Genomic DNA, 16881 nt, shown 5'->3' with positions numbered 1-16881 from the left:
GGCCATCATGTGATGACTGTAATTGGTCCACTGATGTGCTCACCCCGTTGTCCCCTACCCACTGCGGTAAGCAAACACTAGCGCTGCCTCACGTAGGTGCAGTCATATGTGGAATAAGTAATACTGTTCAAAATTTGTTGCAATAACCTTAAAAATTAACCATTTATAGAGAAAGAGTCATCTCTTTGTATCTCACTGAATGCACTTAGGTCGTTAAGCTCTCCCTAATTTCTTCACTCACATCACTTCCTTGAATTACTGTAATGATGCGAACCACATTTTAAAAAAATGTTTTAGGAGTCTGCAACAATTTATCTGCAATTTCATATATTTTGTCTTCTTTTAAGACAGTAATCTTCCTTTACTCTGATCATCTTCTTTAATATCACTACAGCTACCTGGCAGATCTTTGATTTGATTTTTATCCCTCAGAATACCTGCTTTGCTCTCTCAAAAGCAGTGGTGTCCGTCAGCATGCGCGGGAGATGTATCAGGCTGTGTTTCTACGAGTGTAGGTGCCATTATTGAACATTTCAATAAACTTCTCCAACCTTCTAGTGGTAGATTAAACCATTGAAATGCTAAAAATTAATAACAAGGATTTGCAAGTTCCACTAGTCAAAATATCTTAGGGCCAGAGTAAGTGTGCACGAGTGACTCTCGTGAAAGTAAATGAGTGGGTTAAGAACTGAAGTATAATTATCCAATGAGTGTGACTTCTTTTCCACATGACATATTTCAGTGGAAAACTTCACTTTAAAAATTTTGTGATATTAAATATACTTGCTCTTCTTCTAAAGAACATTAGCTTAGTTTACACCACCCATTTGTCTGAGTATATAATTTGGAAGAAAAAAAAGCAGAAGCTGTGTTATTTGTTAAATAAAACTGATTCAAGTTATTTTAATGAACAACTAACCACTTAATAATTAAATACTTTTCAAATTTGGTTCTAGGTTGCTTCTTGATGAGGCTTCATCAGTGAAGTATGATCTAAAGGACATTTGTTGACAAATCAAGGATAATGTAGTTAAACATTATGTGAACTTTGACAAAAGGATAAAAGAATAACAAGAAATGTAGGGAAGCAAGGAGAAAAACAATTAATACAAAATGTTAAGATATTGCGGCATTTTACTAATATAATAATAATCATAATAATAATAATGACGTGTGGCAGGTCTTATAGGCAACTTGCGCATCTGTGCGAATGAGGCCCTATTGCGGCATACACACCCAGCCCCTGAGACATTGAAATTAACCAATGAAGGTTAAGATCCCCGACCCGTCCAGGAATTGACCCCAGCATGCAAGCCATTAACTACTGAGTAATGATATTGTGGGTCGATAGTAAACTTGTGTAGATGAAGTAAAACTGAAACAAAATATTAACTTGAATACGTTCGGTATGTTAACATGTTGATTTAAGTATTTTCTCAGAATCATAATCACTGGCTTTCCAGCAAGTTGGCTGCAGTTTGAATCCTGGCTAATATATGTGAAATTTTAAAATGAATAGTCATATTTCTCATTATAAAAATGTGTATTTGGATACCATCATGGACTTTTGTATTATTTAAAAGCACTTTTAATATTTACACGAAATATAATAGTCAGCCCCGTAGTGTAGGAGTCTCTCGGTTCAGTTCCCAGCCAGTCCAGGGACTGAGGGTTAGAACATAGGCAACAGATCCAGTCAAGACCTCATAGCACTCCAGTATGGGCTGTTGCGGCATGGATTGGTTGGTTCATTTGTTTTATAATGGTGCTGCTTTAGTTTTTATGTAGTTTAGCAAAAGTTATCATGTGTGAGTGAAAAATTTCAAAGAGACAGTCTGTAGAATCAGTTGTCTTAATTAACATCTGTCAGGAAATTTAACTCCACATATTGAGTATAAATAATAACTAGGGTGCCCTTATCTCTATTTTCTTTGAAGACATAATTAAAAGATAATGAAAATAAATTAACCTGAATACATTGTTCGAAATAACTTCTCAGGTTCTATTTTGTAACTTTGTTTTGTCTAGTTGGCTGGTTCAAATTCTAAAGAAACTAAAGTAATTTTCAACTAGTATTTATTTTATATTGAGTCGGGCTGTGTTGCTCAGACGGTGGAAGCACTAGCCTTCTGAACAAGTTGGCAGGTTCGATCCTGCCTCAGTCCAGTGGTATTTGAATGTGCTGAAATATGCTGTCTTTTAGTCTGTAGATTTACTGGCACATAAAATATCTTCTGCGGGGACAAAGTTCTGGTACCTTGGCATCTCTAAAAGCCATAAAAGTACTTAGTAAGACATAAGACTATATATTTATTATTATTATTATTATTATTATTATTATTATTATTATTATTATTATTATTATTATTATTATTATTATTATTATTATTATTATTATTATTATTATCATTATTGGGTTTATATTGCCTCTCAAGTTATCTCATAAATTATGCTGATACAGATCCTGCTAATATCATCTTCAAGTTAACAGAAATGAAAATCATATCTACTGTCATTCAGAAGCCTCCCTGGCTCAGGCGGCAGTGCGTCGGCCTTTCACCACTGGATACCCTGGTTCAAATCTCAGTCACTCAGTGTGAGATTTGTGCTGGACAAAGTGGAGGCAGGACAGGTTTTTCTCTGGGTACTCCGGTTTTCCCTGTCATCTTTCATTCCAGCAACACTCTCCATTAACATTTCATCTGTCAGTCATTTATCATTGCCTCAGAGGAGTGCGACAGGCTTCGGCAGCCGGCACATTTCTCATCCTCGTTGCTAGATGGGGCTTCATCCATTCCATTCCTGACCCGGTCGAATGACTGGAAACAGGCTATGGATTTTCATTTTCATCTACTGTCATTCATTAGTTCTGTAACTCCAGTAAACAGGAAAAGTTGGTTGTGGAAGTGTAGGGGACTGGTTTCTTTCTTCCTTTATTTCTTTCTTTCTTTCTTTCTTTCTTTCTTTCTTTCTTTCTTTCTTTATTTATTTATTTATTGAAATGTGCAGTTATGTATTTATTTTTTATTTATTTTCAGTTCTAAAACAATTATCTGCAGCCATCAAGAATTGTAAGATATAGAGCAAGGCAAAGCAGCTGTACTGGACAAATTATCTCCCTTACGTTAAAGGTATGCTAAATTATCTGGGATGCTTTCTGATGAACATCATTGCAACAGTCTGTGACTCTGGTTGATCTTCAAGTAGTGTCATACCTTGTTTAGTCATTGCACGGTAGGAGAGTGTGACTGCCTCTGACTTAAATACAAAGTACATTTTGACTCTTGTGCTGCTTTTTCACTGATTCTGTTTGTGGGTTGGGTAGATGGGCCTAAGGCATGACTTAGTTTAGCAGGTTTTATATATTAATAAATAATAAAGAGGCTGATTCACCCGGTATAACACCGCTTTGTTTAAGTTCATATAAAGCAAGATAAACGTAACATGTTGGGTAAAGAATTGTTGGCAGCTGGTCACGTTACTGAAGGCAGAGAGATCTGAAAAACTTGCTTGCAGTGTGTGTATCTTTTGAGTAATAACTTACAGAGAATGTAGGTGACCCAACACTCACTTCTTCTTGGCCTGTAAAATCATATATAGTAACTTCTGGTATGCTTTTCTGAACACACACACACACACACACACACACACACACACACACACACACACACACACACACACACACACACACACACACACACACACACACACACACACACACACACACACACACACAACGCATTTGTAAAGTGATGCAGGTGTTTTTTTGTTTTGTTTCAAAACATTTATTATCCATCGTTGGAGTAGAAAAACTTCAATGGTGTCATGTTTTAACACATTTGCAGTGGAGTTCAGTACAAAATTCTGTGCAACCTGTGCCTTTTTCTTTAAACCCTTTTCTACTCCATTTCTAACATTGAACTTCTGAGCTAGAGTTCTTATTTTGTATTCACCATGTTTTCTTGTAGGCAAACAGGCAAACTTGCAAACAGTTCTAAACCCAATGCAATTTAAGTGAACCAGCCTGACCTCTGTGCTGTACTGTACATTCCCTTATTAGTTTTGAGTTGTTAGCAAAACCTAGTCATTATCACTTAATGATGAATATTATAGCAAGTGTTCCCGCGTTCCACCTACAGAGCCTTCAGTAGCCAGCGAAATGTCTGTTCTTGGGAGTTCACTCTCTACCTAGAAGAAACGTACCCTCATTTCCAGCTGCAGCACTTTTCTCCTCCATTTATTTATCATCCTCAAATTAAACAATATGATGTTTGAACTAAATGTGAATTTTTAATGTTATTTTATATAGGATTATCAAAATACCACATTGAAATGAAAACTACAACCTGTTTTCCAGTCAATGACCAGGTCAGAGATGGGATGAATGAAGCCCTCATCTAGCGGCAAGGATAGGAATTGTGCTGGTTGCCAAGGCCTGTTGCACTCCTCTGGGGCAATGATTAATGACTGACAGGTGAAATGAAATGTTAGTGGAGAGTGTTGTTGGAATGAAAAATGACAGGGAAAACCAGAGTAGCTGCAGAGAAACCTGTCCCTCCTCTGCTTTGTCCAGCACAAATCTCACATGGAGTGACCGGGATTTGAACTACGGTATCCAGCGATGAGAGGCCGATGCGCTGCCGCCTGAGCCACGGAGGCTCTCAAGAGACCACATTAAAAGTTTGAATTATTCATGAATTTGAATTAGAAACATTGAATTAGCCATTTTACTTAACCTCCTCTCTACCATAAGTGTCATACCGTTGGTAACAGACTTCATTTGGTCAAAGACAAAATACCGAAGGGGGTACAAATTGTATACAGGACAGATGGAGGACCTATTCAGTCTTAGCAGACTGCAAGCAAACACTAAGGTATCTACTACTCCTTCTGTTCTTGAACTCCAGTATGCAGACGATAATATTATATTGGCAAACTCTCAAGATGATCTTCAGCATACCCTGGATGCATGTAATGAGGCATATAGGAGCATTGGTATAGACATAAACACCAGTAAAATGCAAATTTTATATCAACCTGCACCAGCCTGTAATGCTGCTGCTCCTGCTATCATGATTAATGGAACTAGCTTAAAACACTTTCCCTTTCCCTATCTGGGCAGTAGTCTTTCAACAAATGCGATAATTGACGCTGAAATTCAATTCGTCTCAAATGTGCCAGCGCAGCCTATGGTCGTATGAGAATTAGGGTGTTTGACAACCCTAACATCAGTACTCAAACTAAGCTGTATGTATACCAATCCTTTTTTGTTCCAACTCTAATCTATGGTTGTGAAACTTGGGTTGTCGTGACCTTCCTGTCCTGCGAGACGTTCTAGTGGGTTGGTCACTGGACGTTGATGTTGGCGTATTACCTGTCCTGCCGAGCTGTTCTGTAGTGAGGTAAACAGTAGATGCAAACTCGGTCCCGGAACTCCCGAAATGAAAGATGAAATAAAGCAACTGTCCTTTATTAGTCAGGACGGCTATACACACTATTTACAAGATATATTTACAAGTTCAGACTATGCCGGTCTGAAGGGAGCTTGCTTCACGAGCCTACTGCTATACGCCAAGTCTGAATTCTGCCTTGCCTTACTTACATACAGCTTCACTGTCAAGTGAATATGAATGACTGATTGAGAGAGAGAGCCCCTCGCCATCTTGGTTTCGGGTTTATATCTGCTCTCACTCAAGCAAAGGTCAGTCCCTTCCCTCTACCACAGGGGTTGGACCATGGGCATTACCTAGCTATTCGCCTTGCTAGGTGGCGCTCTCAGTTACTATTATGAGCTATTTGTCCCAGTAAGTGCTGCTCTCTGGGTACTAGTACCTCTATCCTTTTCCTTGCACTTTTGTCTCTCTGTCTATGCTAGAGTACAACTGCACTGGCTTTGATCTTATTGTCGGCGAAGCCGAGTGCTTCGGTACTGACAATTAGACACGGGTTTGTCAATAACAAACATCCACTCTAGTAAACATGTTATTGCAGGTGCGTGATGCAGGCGCTCTGCATGACTAATGGCTGGTTTTACCAAGCTTCGTCCTAATATGCTCGACGCCTGTCAAAAATGACGACCCGTTTCTTTTTGACGCTTCGTCAAAACCTTTTACATTATTTCATCATCGCTAGTGAGCTGGAATAGACGCTCCGTTTATTTTGACACGATCTCGCATTTCGAAACGACGTTATATCGCGGTATATCAAGTTTTATCATACGTTCTGATTGCCATAGACTTGTTTTGTAATTTAATTTTCTGTTGCAAGAGTGGTCTCAAAAATGGAAGATAATAATAATAATAATAATAATAATAATAATAATAATAATAATAATAATAATATTTGGTCAAAGAAGAGATGATCCAAATTCTCTGAATACGAGAAGTGTTTGTTCATGAGTCTTGTTGCCGAAAGGAAAGAGACAATTGAAAACAAGAAAACCGAAGGCATAACATTGCGTGATAAAGAGAAAGCGTGGATAGAACTTGCAAATTGTTTTAATTCTCATGAATTTGTTTGTAAGAGGTCAGTGAAACAATTGAAAATGTTTTATGACAACTTCAAAAGAAGGGCTAAGCAAAAAAGATGCTAGGATAAGGTGAATATGTTTAAAACTGGAGGTGGAGTTGCTGTAACCCTTTCATTAGACCAAACATCATCACAACTCCTAGAAATAATCAGGGACCAAGTAGAGCCTCTTCCCAACAACTTGGATAGCTATTCTGCATACATAGGCCTCAGCGCATCCAGTAGCAACACTATTGAACCATGCAATGTACTGGTGACATTTGAAGAAAAACAAAGTACAGAGATCCTTATCCCTACCAGTGAAGAAACGGTCCTGAATACAATCCATGACCTTCCACCGTCAACTAGCGGTAGCAAGATATCGTGGGCATCAAGAAACCGGCCTTCTTTTAAGAAGACAAAAAAATCGGAAGTATTGAAAGCGCGTGAAAAAGTTATTGAATTGTCAGAAACAAGAAAGGATCTTTGAAAGCAAGAATTAAAAGACATGTTGCAATTAAGGCATAACAAAGAACTAGCCTTAATACACATGAAAAAAGAAACTGAAAAAATTAAGCAAGAAAATGAAAAACTGAGAAGTGCAGTGCTAGAGGCAAAACTTTCCTTTTATTTGAAGAAACAATAATAATAATAATAATAATAATAATAATAATAATAATAATAATAATAATAATAATAATTGTTCCAGGGTATCTGTGGAACACAGAGGTGATAAAAGAAGGTGCGGGCTTGAATGGGTCTAACTACAGTCTCAAAATTAATTTAAAACTTTAACAAAGGTTATATTTCTTTAGAATTTCAAAAATCAACAAATAACAACATAACAGGTACAATAAGCAATTATTAAAGAAGGTTGGGAAAAATCCAAGATTCATAACCTTAACACTTTGGGCCTTAAACCCCTAGTTTTACAATTTTACAAAGGAAGAGGAATTATTTACTGAGAGGCAGAAATCCCCTAATTCAAGAGTACTTGCTCCCTAAATCACAACATCTAGCCTCCCAGAGGCACGCTTAACAATTACAAAACTTAAAAAAAGATAACAGGCTCTCCGTTTTCTTTCAGCCTACTCAAGGCAACATCAACTTACAATTACTGGCCTCTCAGGGCACCACTTACAATTTGAGAATAATTTATACAGGGTATTTAATACCCAACCTACTGGGCCTTCATGGAAAAATAACAGGTTAGATATCTGGCCCAACCACAGGTGAATGGAGGCACACTGTGCTCCAATATAATGAACACTAAAAAACCGAAAGGGCTCTAGGCCAATGAAAACAGGGGCTAATCCCAAGCTAAAGAGGTGACTCGTATAGAAATTACTTTAACATATTACAAAAGGAAAAACAGTTACGAAACATAGTCACCTCAAACCAAGATGAAGGGGAACTAGAGATGGTACATAACTCTCTATCCCCGATTTACAGTTAAAGATATTATGAAGTTTTTACATTAGCCGACAGAAAGTTACATTTTTAGAAAAGTAGGACGATTCGGACCTTTCCCTCGGATTAAACTGTGAAGGTAGCAAGAAAGAATAAAGTTATGTGGCCATTACCTTGTAGATGTTCTGTTGACCGACTAAAGAGGCCGCCCGCCTCCTGCTTTGACACACACACTCAGTAAGATGACGATCAATTGGCCAAGAAACGTGAAAAGCCGCAGTTTATAAACTCTCAGGGAAGGTTCAAGATCATTCAAGACTAAACCAGCCACACCCTCTCAATTTTATTGGTTAAATTCAAAAGTAACACTCAAAATCGAACAAGAAGCCTGTGATAGGTGGAAAATTAATTACAGAAATTATTGATTGGCTAGATTCAAAACTGGCGGAAAGAAAAAGGAATTATTGCCAACCCAGAAATAAATGAACAAACACTCACAAAAAAGGAGGGGACGGTCATTCACTTCACAAGACCATTTCTCATTCATTGGCCACGCCAGATTCTTCTCTCCCTCACACCATCCAGCCTTCCCTTCTCGGGGACACATATCTATGGCCCACTTCATTTGTTTATTCATCTTACCGCAAAATTCCCAAGAAATACTCATTTATCCCATACATTCTCATTCTCCTCGTAGAGTGATCACTTCCGAATCATCTCATCATAAAACTGTCTGGGCATTTGGCCCTCTCATTACGTCTCATATCGCGTATCTTCTTTCCTTGGACATAGGACTCTCATGATTCCTCACTTCCACGCTTCCTCTTCGCTCACCGCTCAAGGTTATGCATGTATTTATATTTTTACCATCCATAAGACTCTGGCTTCTCTGGATCTCAGCCGGTTGCATACAAAAAAATTCCATACATTTTTGGTTAACTAATCAAGAATCACGGGAAACTCGCGATCTGTCCCTCACTATTATACCTAAATAACATATTTATGGACCTCTCTCTCGGTCAGGATTTCTTCTCTCTTGTTGTACATGCACTTATTATATGTGAAAATTACGCATGCATCGTCTGATTGACCCATGAGTTTCCCCAGCAAATACGATAGCCATGTTGGACATTAACTAGCACCTTTGGACATGGTTTTCCCTGCTCAATTATTATTGTTCCAGCCACCCCTAGGGGAACTCAAATATTCTCCTATCCTTGTCTCCCTTACTTGCTAGGATATTCTACATATTACTGAGAATAACCCCTCACGATAAACTAATCATTAAGAAGAAAACAAATGGGTTGTCCAGGGAGTTAGCTTCCTTTGAATCTTAAGTTAACATGCTCAAGAATAATAAAATTTCCATATTAGGACATGCATTATTTGACAACATTTAGGTATTACAGAGGAACGCTCATCCTATTACCGGTTCTACATTAACGTGCTAAGAGATTTATATTGTGACATCACTCATCTGTTTGGTGGCCATGGTTTTTCCTTCCACGGGAGACCCATGGTGGAGTTTACTGCTGCATGACCTCGGCGCTGGAAACGGGTGTGCTGTCCCTTAGCCCTGGTCCATACAAGTCTGACATCCTGGAGATCTCGTTCAAAGCTGAAATCTCAGAGTAATCCACATGTGTAACACTTCACCACTCGTCACACAGCCTGCTGTTTACCACGACACGAACACAGAGTTTACACCACGAACAAGCAGGTCATGCTAATCACTGCGAGCGCGTTCCCAGCATGAATCGGGTAGCTCACAACACTTGAGCACCCTGAGTTAGAGTAGCAATTTGGGTGATACCAATTTACTAATATCGCGGACTCGTTTAGGCCGGCATTGTACATAGCCACAACCCGCTACTCGTTTATAAATTATGCTCGCAGCTTATTTAATGACACGCGGCACAGAGACATTCGCCTAGGCTCGCTTGGCTTTCCGTCTACACTTCACAAAGGCTTCGTATTTCACGGCCGCGATGTACACAATAGCACTGACTTGGTATGCGGTCAGAAGGGTTCCGACGGTAAAACTAGAGCACAACGGGACACACTGTCCCCTCTCAACGACCCGCTAAGAACTGTCTTCAGCAAGGGTCAGCTCAGCTTTTATGGTATACGCACCGGAAGATAATGGGCGTAAACGATTCACGGTCCATTAAGGACAGTAGCTCCTTTCATCCCAGGAATTCAGAACATTTAAATGGTTCATATTGTAACCCTCTCTTTACTCTCTTATTTGAACCAAGCGTGTTCTCCCGACGATCGGCAGATTCTCCGTAATTCGCTTCCTGCTTTTGATTATTCCATGAGCGTCATCTGGGGGGTAGAGTCAATTTTGAGCGCGACTCTTAGCTTGGGGGACGCTTTCTCATTCACATGTGTTTGCACTCTGTTAAATCTGGACATCTGGTGACCTCCTTTCTTCCCCTGAATAAAGTATTACATATTTTTAGTCTGGGAAACGCAGAAAATTCAGCTCTATTCATTGGTGTGTCTCACATAATTTTCCCATGTCTGGATCAAAATATCTTATTATCTTTACACGCCAAAATTCGACGTTGGCACTCATGAAACATGCATAAAAAACCGGAAGTTCCTTCTGTTAGTTTGGATCCCTGGCAGAATATGCCACACCTCAGGGCGTTTGACTACGGTCGCGTCGCGTCATATCTTCACCTCTCTCTGCAAGTTGAGAGGGTCTTTTCGCGGGGGCTTGGCTCCTCCTCAGTCTTCCCTTTGTCTTCCAGGCGCTCCTTCGCGGGTTCCGTTCTGGCCGGGCGCCGCTCGATCCCCATCTCCCATACTACTACCAATGACGCGACCTTTGGAAGTGATTTTAATGAGGTAGAAAGGCACCTACAATTCCAATGAGCTGTACAGGACACTGTACGGTTTCAGTATAAACAACATCAACTTGTTGCCTCCTATCGAGAGATTCTGAAATGAAATTGATATACACCGCCATATTGGACACGGTAGAGCGTTTCTGTACAAAACCATGCTGTGCTATTTTAATATACTGTGAAACTGAACTATACAATCTCTTATACACGATCTTCTCTGCCACCTTTGAAATTAGGGACAATAACACAATAGGCCTATTGTTATCAAACACCATTTTGTCTCCTTTCTTGAACACTGGTATGACGTAACCTTTCTTCCACACACACTGAAAATACCCTGACGAGAATGACATATTTATTATGATGCTAAGTGGCCTACCTAGCTCAGATGCACATTCTTTCAATACTATTGCGGGTACGTCATCTGGACCACATGATTTGGAGGTATCCAAAGAAGCAAGAATTTAAGATACCTCTGCTGGAGAGGTCACTATTGGAGTTAGGCCTATATCACACACGGACGAAGTGGATAGATTACACTGTGCGGCAGGTGAGTGATACTTTTCAAAGATATCTGCAAAACTGTCCAAGATGCTCCTCTTGTCCTGTAGTTCTTTCCCGTCCTGAAGCATAGTAGATGGCAGGCGAGATGACCTCCGTTTGTTGTTTACAAAATTCCAGAAACACTTCGGGTTGGCAGCTAATTTCGATTCCATCAAAGTTATATAGTTTCTGTATTTTTTGAGCTGAAGACGCTTAAATTCACCGCGTATGGTCGAAAATTGCGCATAATCACTATTATGGCCCGTTTTTTTTAAACTTCCTTCTTGCCCTCTCCTTTTCTTTTAATTTATCTATTACCTCAGAGTCGTACCAGCATGGGTACTTCCGCGTGCTAACTATCCGGGACGGTACAGTGTCTTTTATTGCAGCGCGAAGGAAGTCGTAGAAAAGGGTTAACGCCTCGTCGACGGAGGGGGAGTCCTCAATTAAATTCCAGGGACACAACGAAAGGAGATCTCTCATTTGAAGAAAATCGGCCTTAGTCCATGCGAACATTAACTTCCTCTGCGGCACGGGGCGCATAACTCGCGGTAAAAATGGAGTGAATTCTACAGCTCGATGGTCGGATGTAATTACCTTTTCCGTCTCAAAGCAGTCCAAGTGTCCACAGTATTGATCCGAGATTAGAACAAGGTCCAGGAATTTCTCGTTTCTTGTTGGGAAGTGACACATTTGCTTGAGTCCGAATTCACTGACGATTTCAAGAAGTAAGAAGACTTCCGCACATCTTTGTTTTATAACGGGATCAGGATTCCAAGCCAAATGCCTGATGTTAAAAATCTCCGCAAACTACAAGGATATCCTGCGGATTTAAAACAGCTGTGACGTTGACCAGTGTTGCTCGAAGATTACTCATCCTAGCAATCACTTCATCCGGTGGCAGGTAGCAGCACACTATGAACACAGACCTCCCTGATGTTGGGGTGGCCTTGACCACGAGACACTCCCAGTCTCCCGCCAGCTCTGGCCGGGAAACTGGCCTTAGAGCAGATTTCACAGCAATCATAATCCCTCCCCCTTTCACTTTGCTACTATGGACCTGATGTCTGTCTTGACGAAACACACAGTAATCAGTAGACAAGAGTTCATTATCACCAACAGAATCTTTTAACCAACATTCAACTATACAAATACAATCTTTGCTGGCGTCACTGAAAGCAAGCTTAAAGTCCATCAAAGAATTACACATGCTCCCTACATTTTGGTAGAAGAAATTCATACCGCTGTCATGCTGGGGTCCTGGGTTCAGATGTATGTCGCCGGACAAAGCCAATAGAAGCACACAAATCGCTGAACCAGATGTCTTTGGGCTAGAGTTCGTCTGTTGTTTTCTCGCAGACAGGCCCGCCTGGTTGTGACGTCACCAGATACATAGTTCCATTTAAAGCCAGCACGTGGGCCGATATACGAAGCTCCGAACCATTCACAAAAGCGTTTTCCCAACGGTTTTCATACTTCACGTCAAAGTCTAGCACATTCTCATCCCGGAGGCAAACTCGAACTGACGTGATACTACATTTGAACATTACTAATAGACAAAAGACACGGAGCGATACCGACACATGACTATTCCCGGACGCCATAAGAAAGTGATGCCCCATCAATCTGCTTTTGCCGACTGATCTCCTTCCCGGGGCGAGCCTCGCCTTTATAGGCTCTGGAGGCTCGCGTGTACTGAGGACAGCACTTCCCAGGAAGGAGCGTCCGCGGGGTTATCAGCAGAGGCGATGGGCTACTACGAGAGGGATATCCCTCTCCGTGCAACCAAATTTATTAGAATCAGATACAGATCAAGAACATAGTTATTACAATGGAGGACAGCCCCGTGGCCCGATTTCAGGGTGTATCGGGCCACGGAGCTGTCGGTATACACATGAATGGCATCCACTGGCAGCAGCGGAAGGTCCTGGAGCAGGTGGAATGGTCCCACGATGGCAGCGGCTGTCTCAGCGACGTTGATGCGGGTCTGATGCTCGAAGGCCTGGACCCAGGCTTGGTTGAAGATCGGCACCACAGCAGCAATGGACCAGGGGGTCGCGTTGGTGTAGATGCTGATGGAGCGGCGGCCGCTGGACATGGCCCCGTGGTAACGAAGTCCGGCTGAGGAGGCATCGTAGCCAGAAGAATTAGCCTGCAATAATGTGGCGAGGCAGGAACCAGGGCCAGCCCATGACCCAAGAGAACCATGAGAAGTACTGTAACCGTACGTATGTACGATCCCCGAGTTTTTAGGTTAGGAAATTTTCGTATATAGTTTGTAAGGTTAAAATCATGTAATTTTGTTTATTTACCATGTAAAAACGTAATATTATAAGGAGAATGTATAGTTAGGGAATATTGCATATGTTCATCATTATATTTTGTATAAATTTCCGTTTGGGTAAGAGTCTGTAAATATGGCCTAGCCGTAAGGATTGTGCAACCGGGAAAACTGCGACTATATCGGGAAGGACGGTTGAAGTCAGTTGGATGTGTTGCAACAGGTGGCTTGAAAACACGGGGTACGGCAGGTTGTATCGGTTGAAGAATTGGAGTGAATCAATGTGGACATACATGAGTGGACGGTCTATGTCACATCATATACTCGATAGCCAATGCGAGGGCTTTGTTTTGAGCGAGGTATGGGTTGACAGAGTGACGCGGGAAGAAGTGCCGGTGTGAGCGTTGCTACCACTAAACTTTTCAGGACGCGATTACCACGTGTAGCAAGCACATATAAGTGGGTACGCGTGTGCGGCGAGTCATTCTGTTTCTGATTCTGATTCTCATTGTGTTTCTGACTCTGATGCTGATACTGTGTGTTTCTCATTTGTACTGGTCTGCGGGAGCGACGTATTTGCGCAGTTTGCTATACGATCTGCTATTGTACGTGAGTATCTGTTACGGAGCGATCATGGTATAATCTCAACAACTTACCGGCTTTGCAGTGGACTTTCTGTAAAAGAAAGTGTTTGTTTGGAACTTGTCACCCGAGTATGCAGCTTCAGTTGGTGGAGAATTTTGCTGTTTGCTTGCCTCCGGACATGTAACGCTTTCTGTCCAGCCAGCAATTATAAAGAATTCAAGACGACGAAGAAGTGTAAATAAGGTTAGGGATGCTGTTAGTAAAGAAGGTTGCATCCATATGTAGAGAAATAGTCGTCGTACTTTTCTCTACCAGATTAGGATTCACGGTAACAGTGGAGTGCAGTGGGGCTCTTACCTGGAGGTATGTTAAAAGTATAATGAGGTTCGATTTTTTTTAGTGATGATTTTAATGATGTGTAATTTGCCTTTGTAGACGGCAAATGAGTAAATCTAGTGAAGAGATGATTTTGTTGGATAGTATTGTGTATATTAGCTCTATGTAAACAGCAAGCACTAAGTGGGTGGCATTAGTGTTGATTTTGTTGGTGTTTGTCACATATTAGTTCTTATTCAATGTTCTATTTTATTGGTGAGTTTAATGATGTGTAATTTGCTTTTGTAGACGGCAAACGAATAAATCTCGTGAAGAGATGATTTTGTTGGATAGTATTGTGTATATTAGCTCTATGTAAACAGCAAGCACTAAGTGGGTTGCATAAGTGTTTATTTTTGTTGGTGTTTGTCACATATTAGTTCTTATTCTGGGAGTAAAGTCATAGAATCAAACTTTAAGTGAGTCTTTTGTCAGTGGAGTGAGGCTGAACCTGGCATGTTACCCAAATTTAATTTCAGGGGTTATATAGCAACAGGTAAGGTTACAAAGCAAGTCTGGAGCCTCGTCAGCCTGATGACCGTCGCCTTGGGAGAGGGAGTGGCTCGTTGCTCTACATAATTAAATATTCCTGCAAGTGTTTTGCAGGTGGCGCCCATTATCCTTGTTATTTACACTTATTTGAGTCAACGTTTATCTGCTCAGTATTTCAATAGTCTGCAGTAGTTACAGTACCCCGCTGCCTGTTGGAGCTGATACGGGGAAAGCGTTGGCAGGGCGCGCACAAGGGAGAGGGCGCGCTCCTGGGTGGCATGGTGCAGAGTGAGTTCCTGGGCGGCTACGTTGATAGTGACGCCCAGGTAAGTCAGGGTGGGTGTCGGGTGCTGGACCGACTTAGAGTAATTGATAGTGATACCAAGGACCACTGTGAAGTACGTGTCGATGAGCTGCACCAGCTCAACGTAAGGTCCGGGCTATGGATTAACCAGTCGTCCAGATAAGGAATCATCTGGACGCCAAAGTCGTGGGACAGAAGTTCCTGCACTGCAGAGGCCCAGCATTGCATGATGGATGGGGCCAGGCTATGCCCCATCGGCAGGCGGATCCAGCGATACCAGCGGCCCCGGTAAATCATACCATAGGGATGCCGAGTATGCGGATCTATGGGGATTTGGAAGAACCCGGACCGCAAATCATATTTGCAGGCCAGGTGATGGCACGGAAACGAAACTAACGCCTGCGCTGGGCCTTGGCGAGAGAAGTGTGGATGATCGATATAGAGGGTCCAAGCGCTCAGGTCGTAAATGACCCGCGCGTCCCCTGAGTCCTTTGGAACGAGGAACAGGGGAAAGGCTGACGAGCACTCACCCGGTTCGATGATCCGATTCTGGAGAAGATCGTCGACCACTTGATCCATGAGTTGAGATGGCTTCATAGTCCGGAATATAGTAGGCGCAACACGTGGTCGAGGCAGGTAGGGTCCCCGGGACATCAGACGAGTAGCGTAGCCGCCAAGTTGGAGTCCCCATAGGGGACGGGTAGCGGAAGAGGAACTGCAACAGAAACATACCACCGAGGCCGGGCCGAGATGTCAGGAGGGCGATGAGGATCGCCGGTAGCAGGAGGCGACTCAGGCGGTGGGCGAGGACGCAACCACGGGCCGGAGAAGTCGGCGTCATGGTCTAGAAGGCTGGAGTCAGAAACCTCGCCGTCATCCAGGTCGGGTCGCCGGCCTGGGACCCAGGAATGCCCGGGCGGGATTCGTCGTCACTTCGGTCGCCACTCATGCTGTCCCAGCTTGCTGAACGCTGCCGAAGGATATCCGCGTAGACCATCGAGCAGGGCGGCGGCACCGCATCAATCTCGTCGGAGTAGGACGGGTCAAAGTTAGCCCAGAAGTCTCGTTGGCTCCTTCTATGGTCAGCGTGGGTGCATAGGTGACGAACTCCCTAGCCGGAGGCGAGTGTAACCGCTCTATCTGGCCCAGCTCAGGCCCCCTCTTCGACCAGGGGACCCTACGCACCCGATGATGAGGACGTGACATGGTGAATAGCAAGGAAGGTGATGCCCCATCGCTCTGCCTTCGCCAACTGACCCTTGAATTAGACAATTATTGGAGCATTTATCCTGTCAGGCCCAGATGCTCAGCAAAGATAATGGTAATTTCAACCATTTGTTGCTTGTATCATTTCAGGCAATGGTAAGACTTTACTGCAGTTGCCGCAGCATAAATTAAGTTTTTCTGAAGGGTAAATCTTACCTTGTTCTTCTTGCAGGAGAGTGATGTGTTAATTGCCAAGGTTAGGGACCCTCCAAACTGGCGCTAGATGTATATATATTTTAAGAGAAAACATCAGTTGGGCATAT

The 16881-nt window shown here is 42.2% G+C and overlaps 1 protein-coding gene across 4 annotated transcripts in view; it reads left to right on the top strand.

The window, feature by feature from the left end:
- The window catches only part of LOC136864803 (arrestin domain-containing protein 2), a 534353-nt gene that overhangs the window by 497681 nt on the left and 19791 nt on the right, over positions 1-16881 (top strand). The window contains exon 9 of one of the 4 annotated variants that reach the window (XM_067142211.2): positions 3039-3131. The exons of the other annotated variants lie outside the window; for them this stretch is intronic. Within the exon in view, the coding sequence (XP_066998312.1) occupies positions 3039-3082 (44 nt within the window). The 3' untranslated portion in view covers positions 3083-3131. The remainder of the gene's footprint in view (positions 1-3038; positions 3132-16881) is intronic. 4 annotated transcript variants of the gene reach the window in all.

The sequence above is a fragment of the Anabrus simplex genome, chromosome 2 (assembly GCF_040414725.1).
Source record: "Anabrus simplex isolate iqAnaSimp1 chromosome 2, ASM4041472v1, whole genome shotgun sequence".
NCBI lineage: Eukaryota > Metazoa > Arthropoda > Insecta > Orthoptera > Tettigoniidae > Anabrus > Anabrus simplex.
Note: the sequence above shows the minus strand (reverse complement) of the source record. Positions and strands in the feature narration are given on the sequence as shown.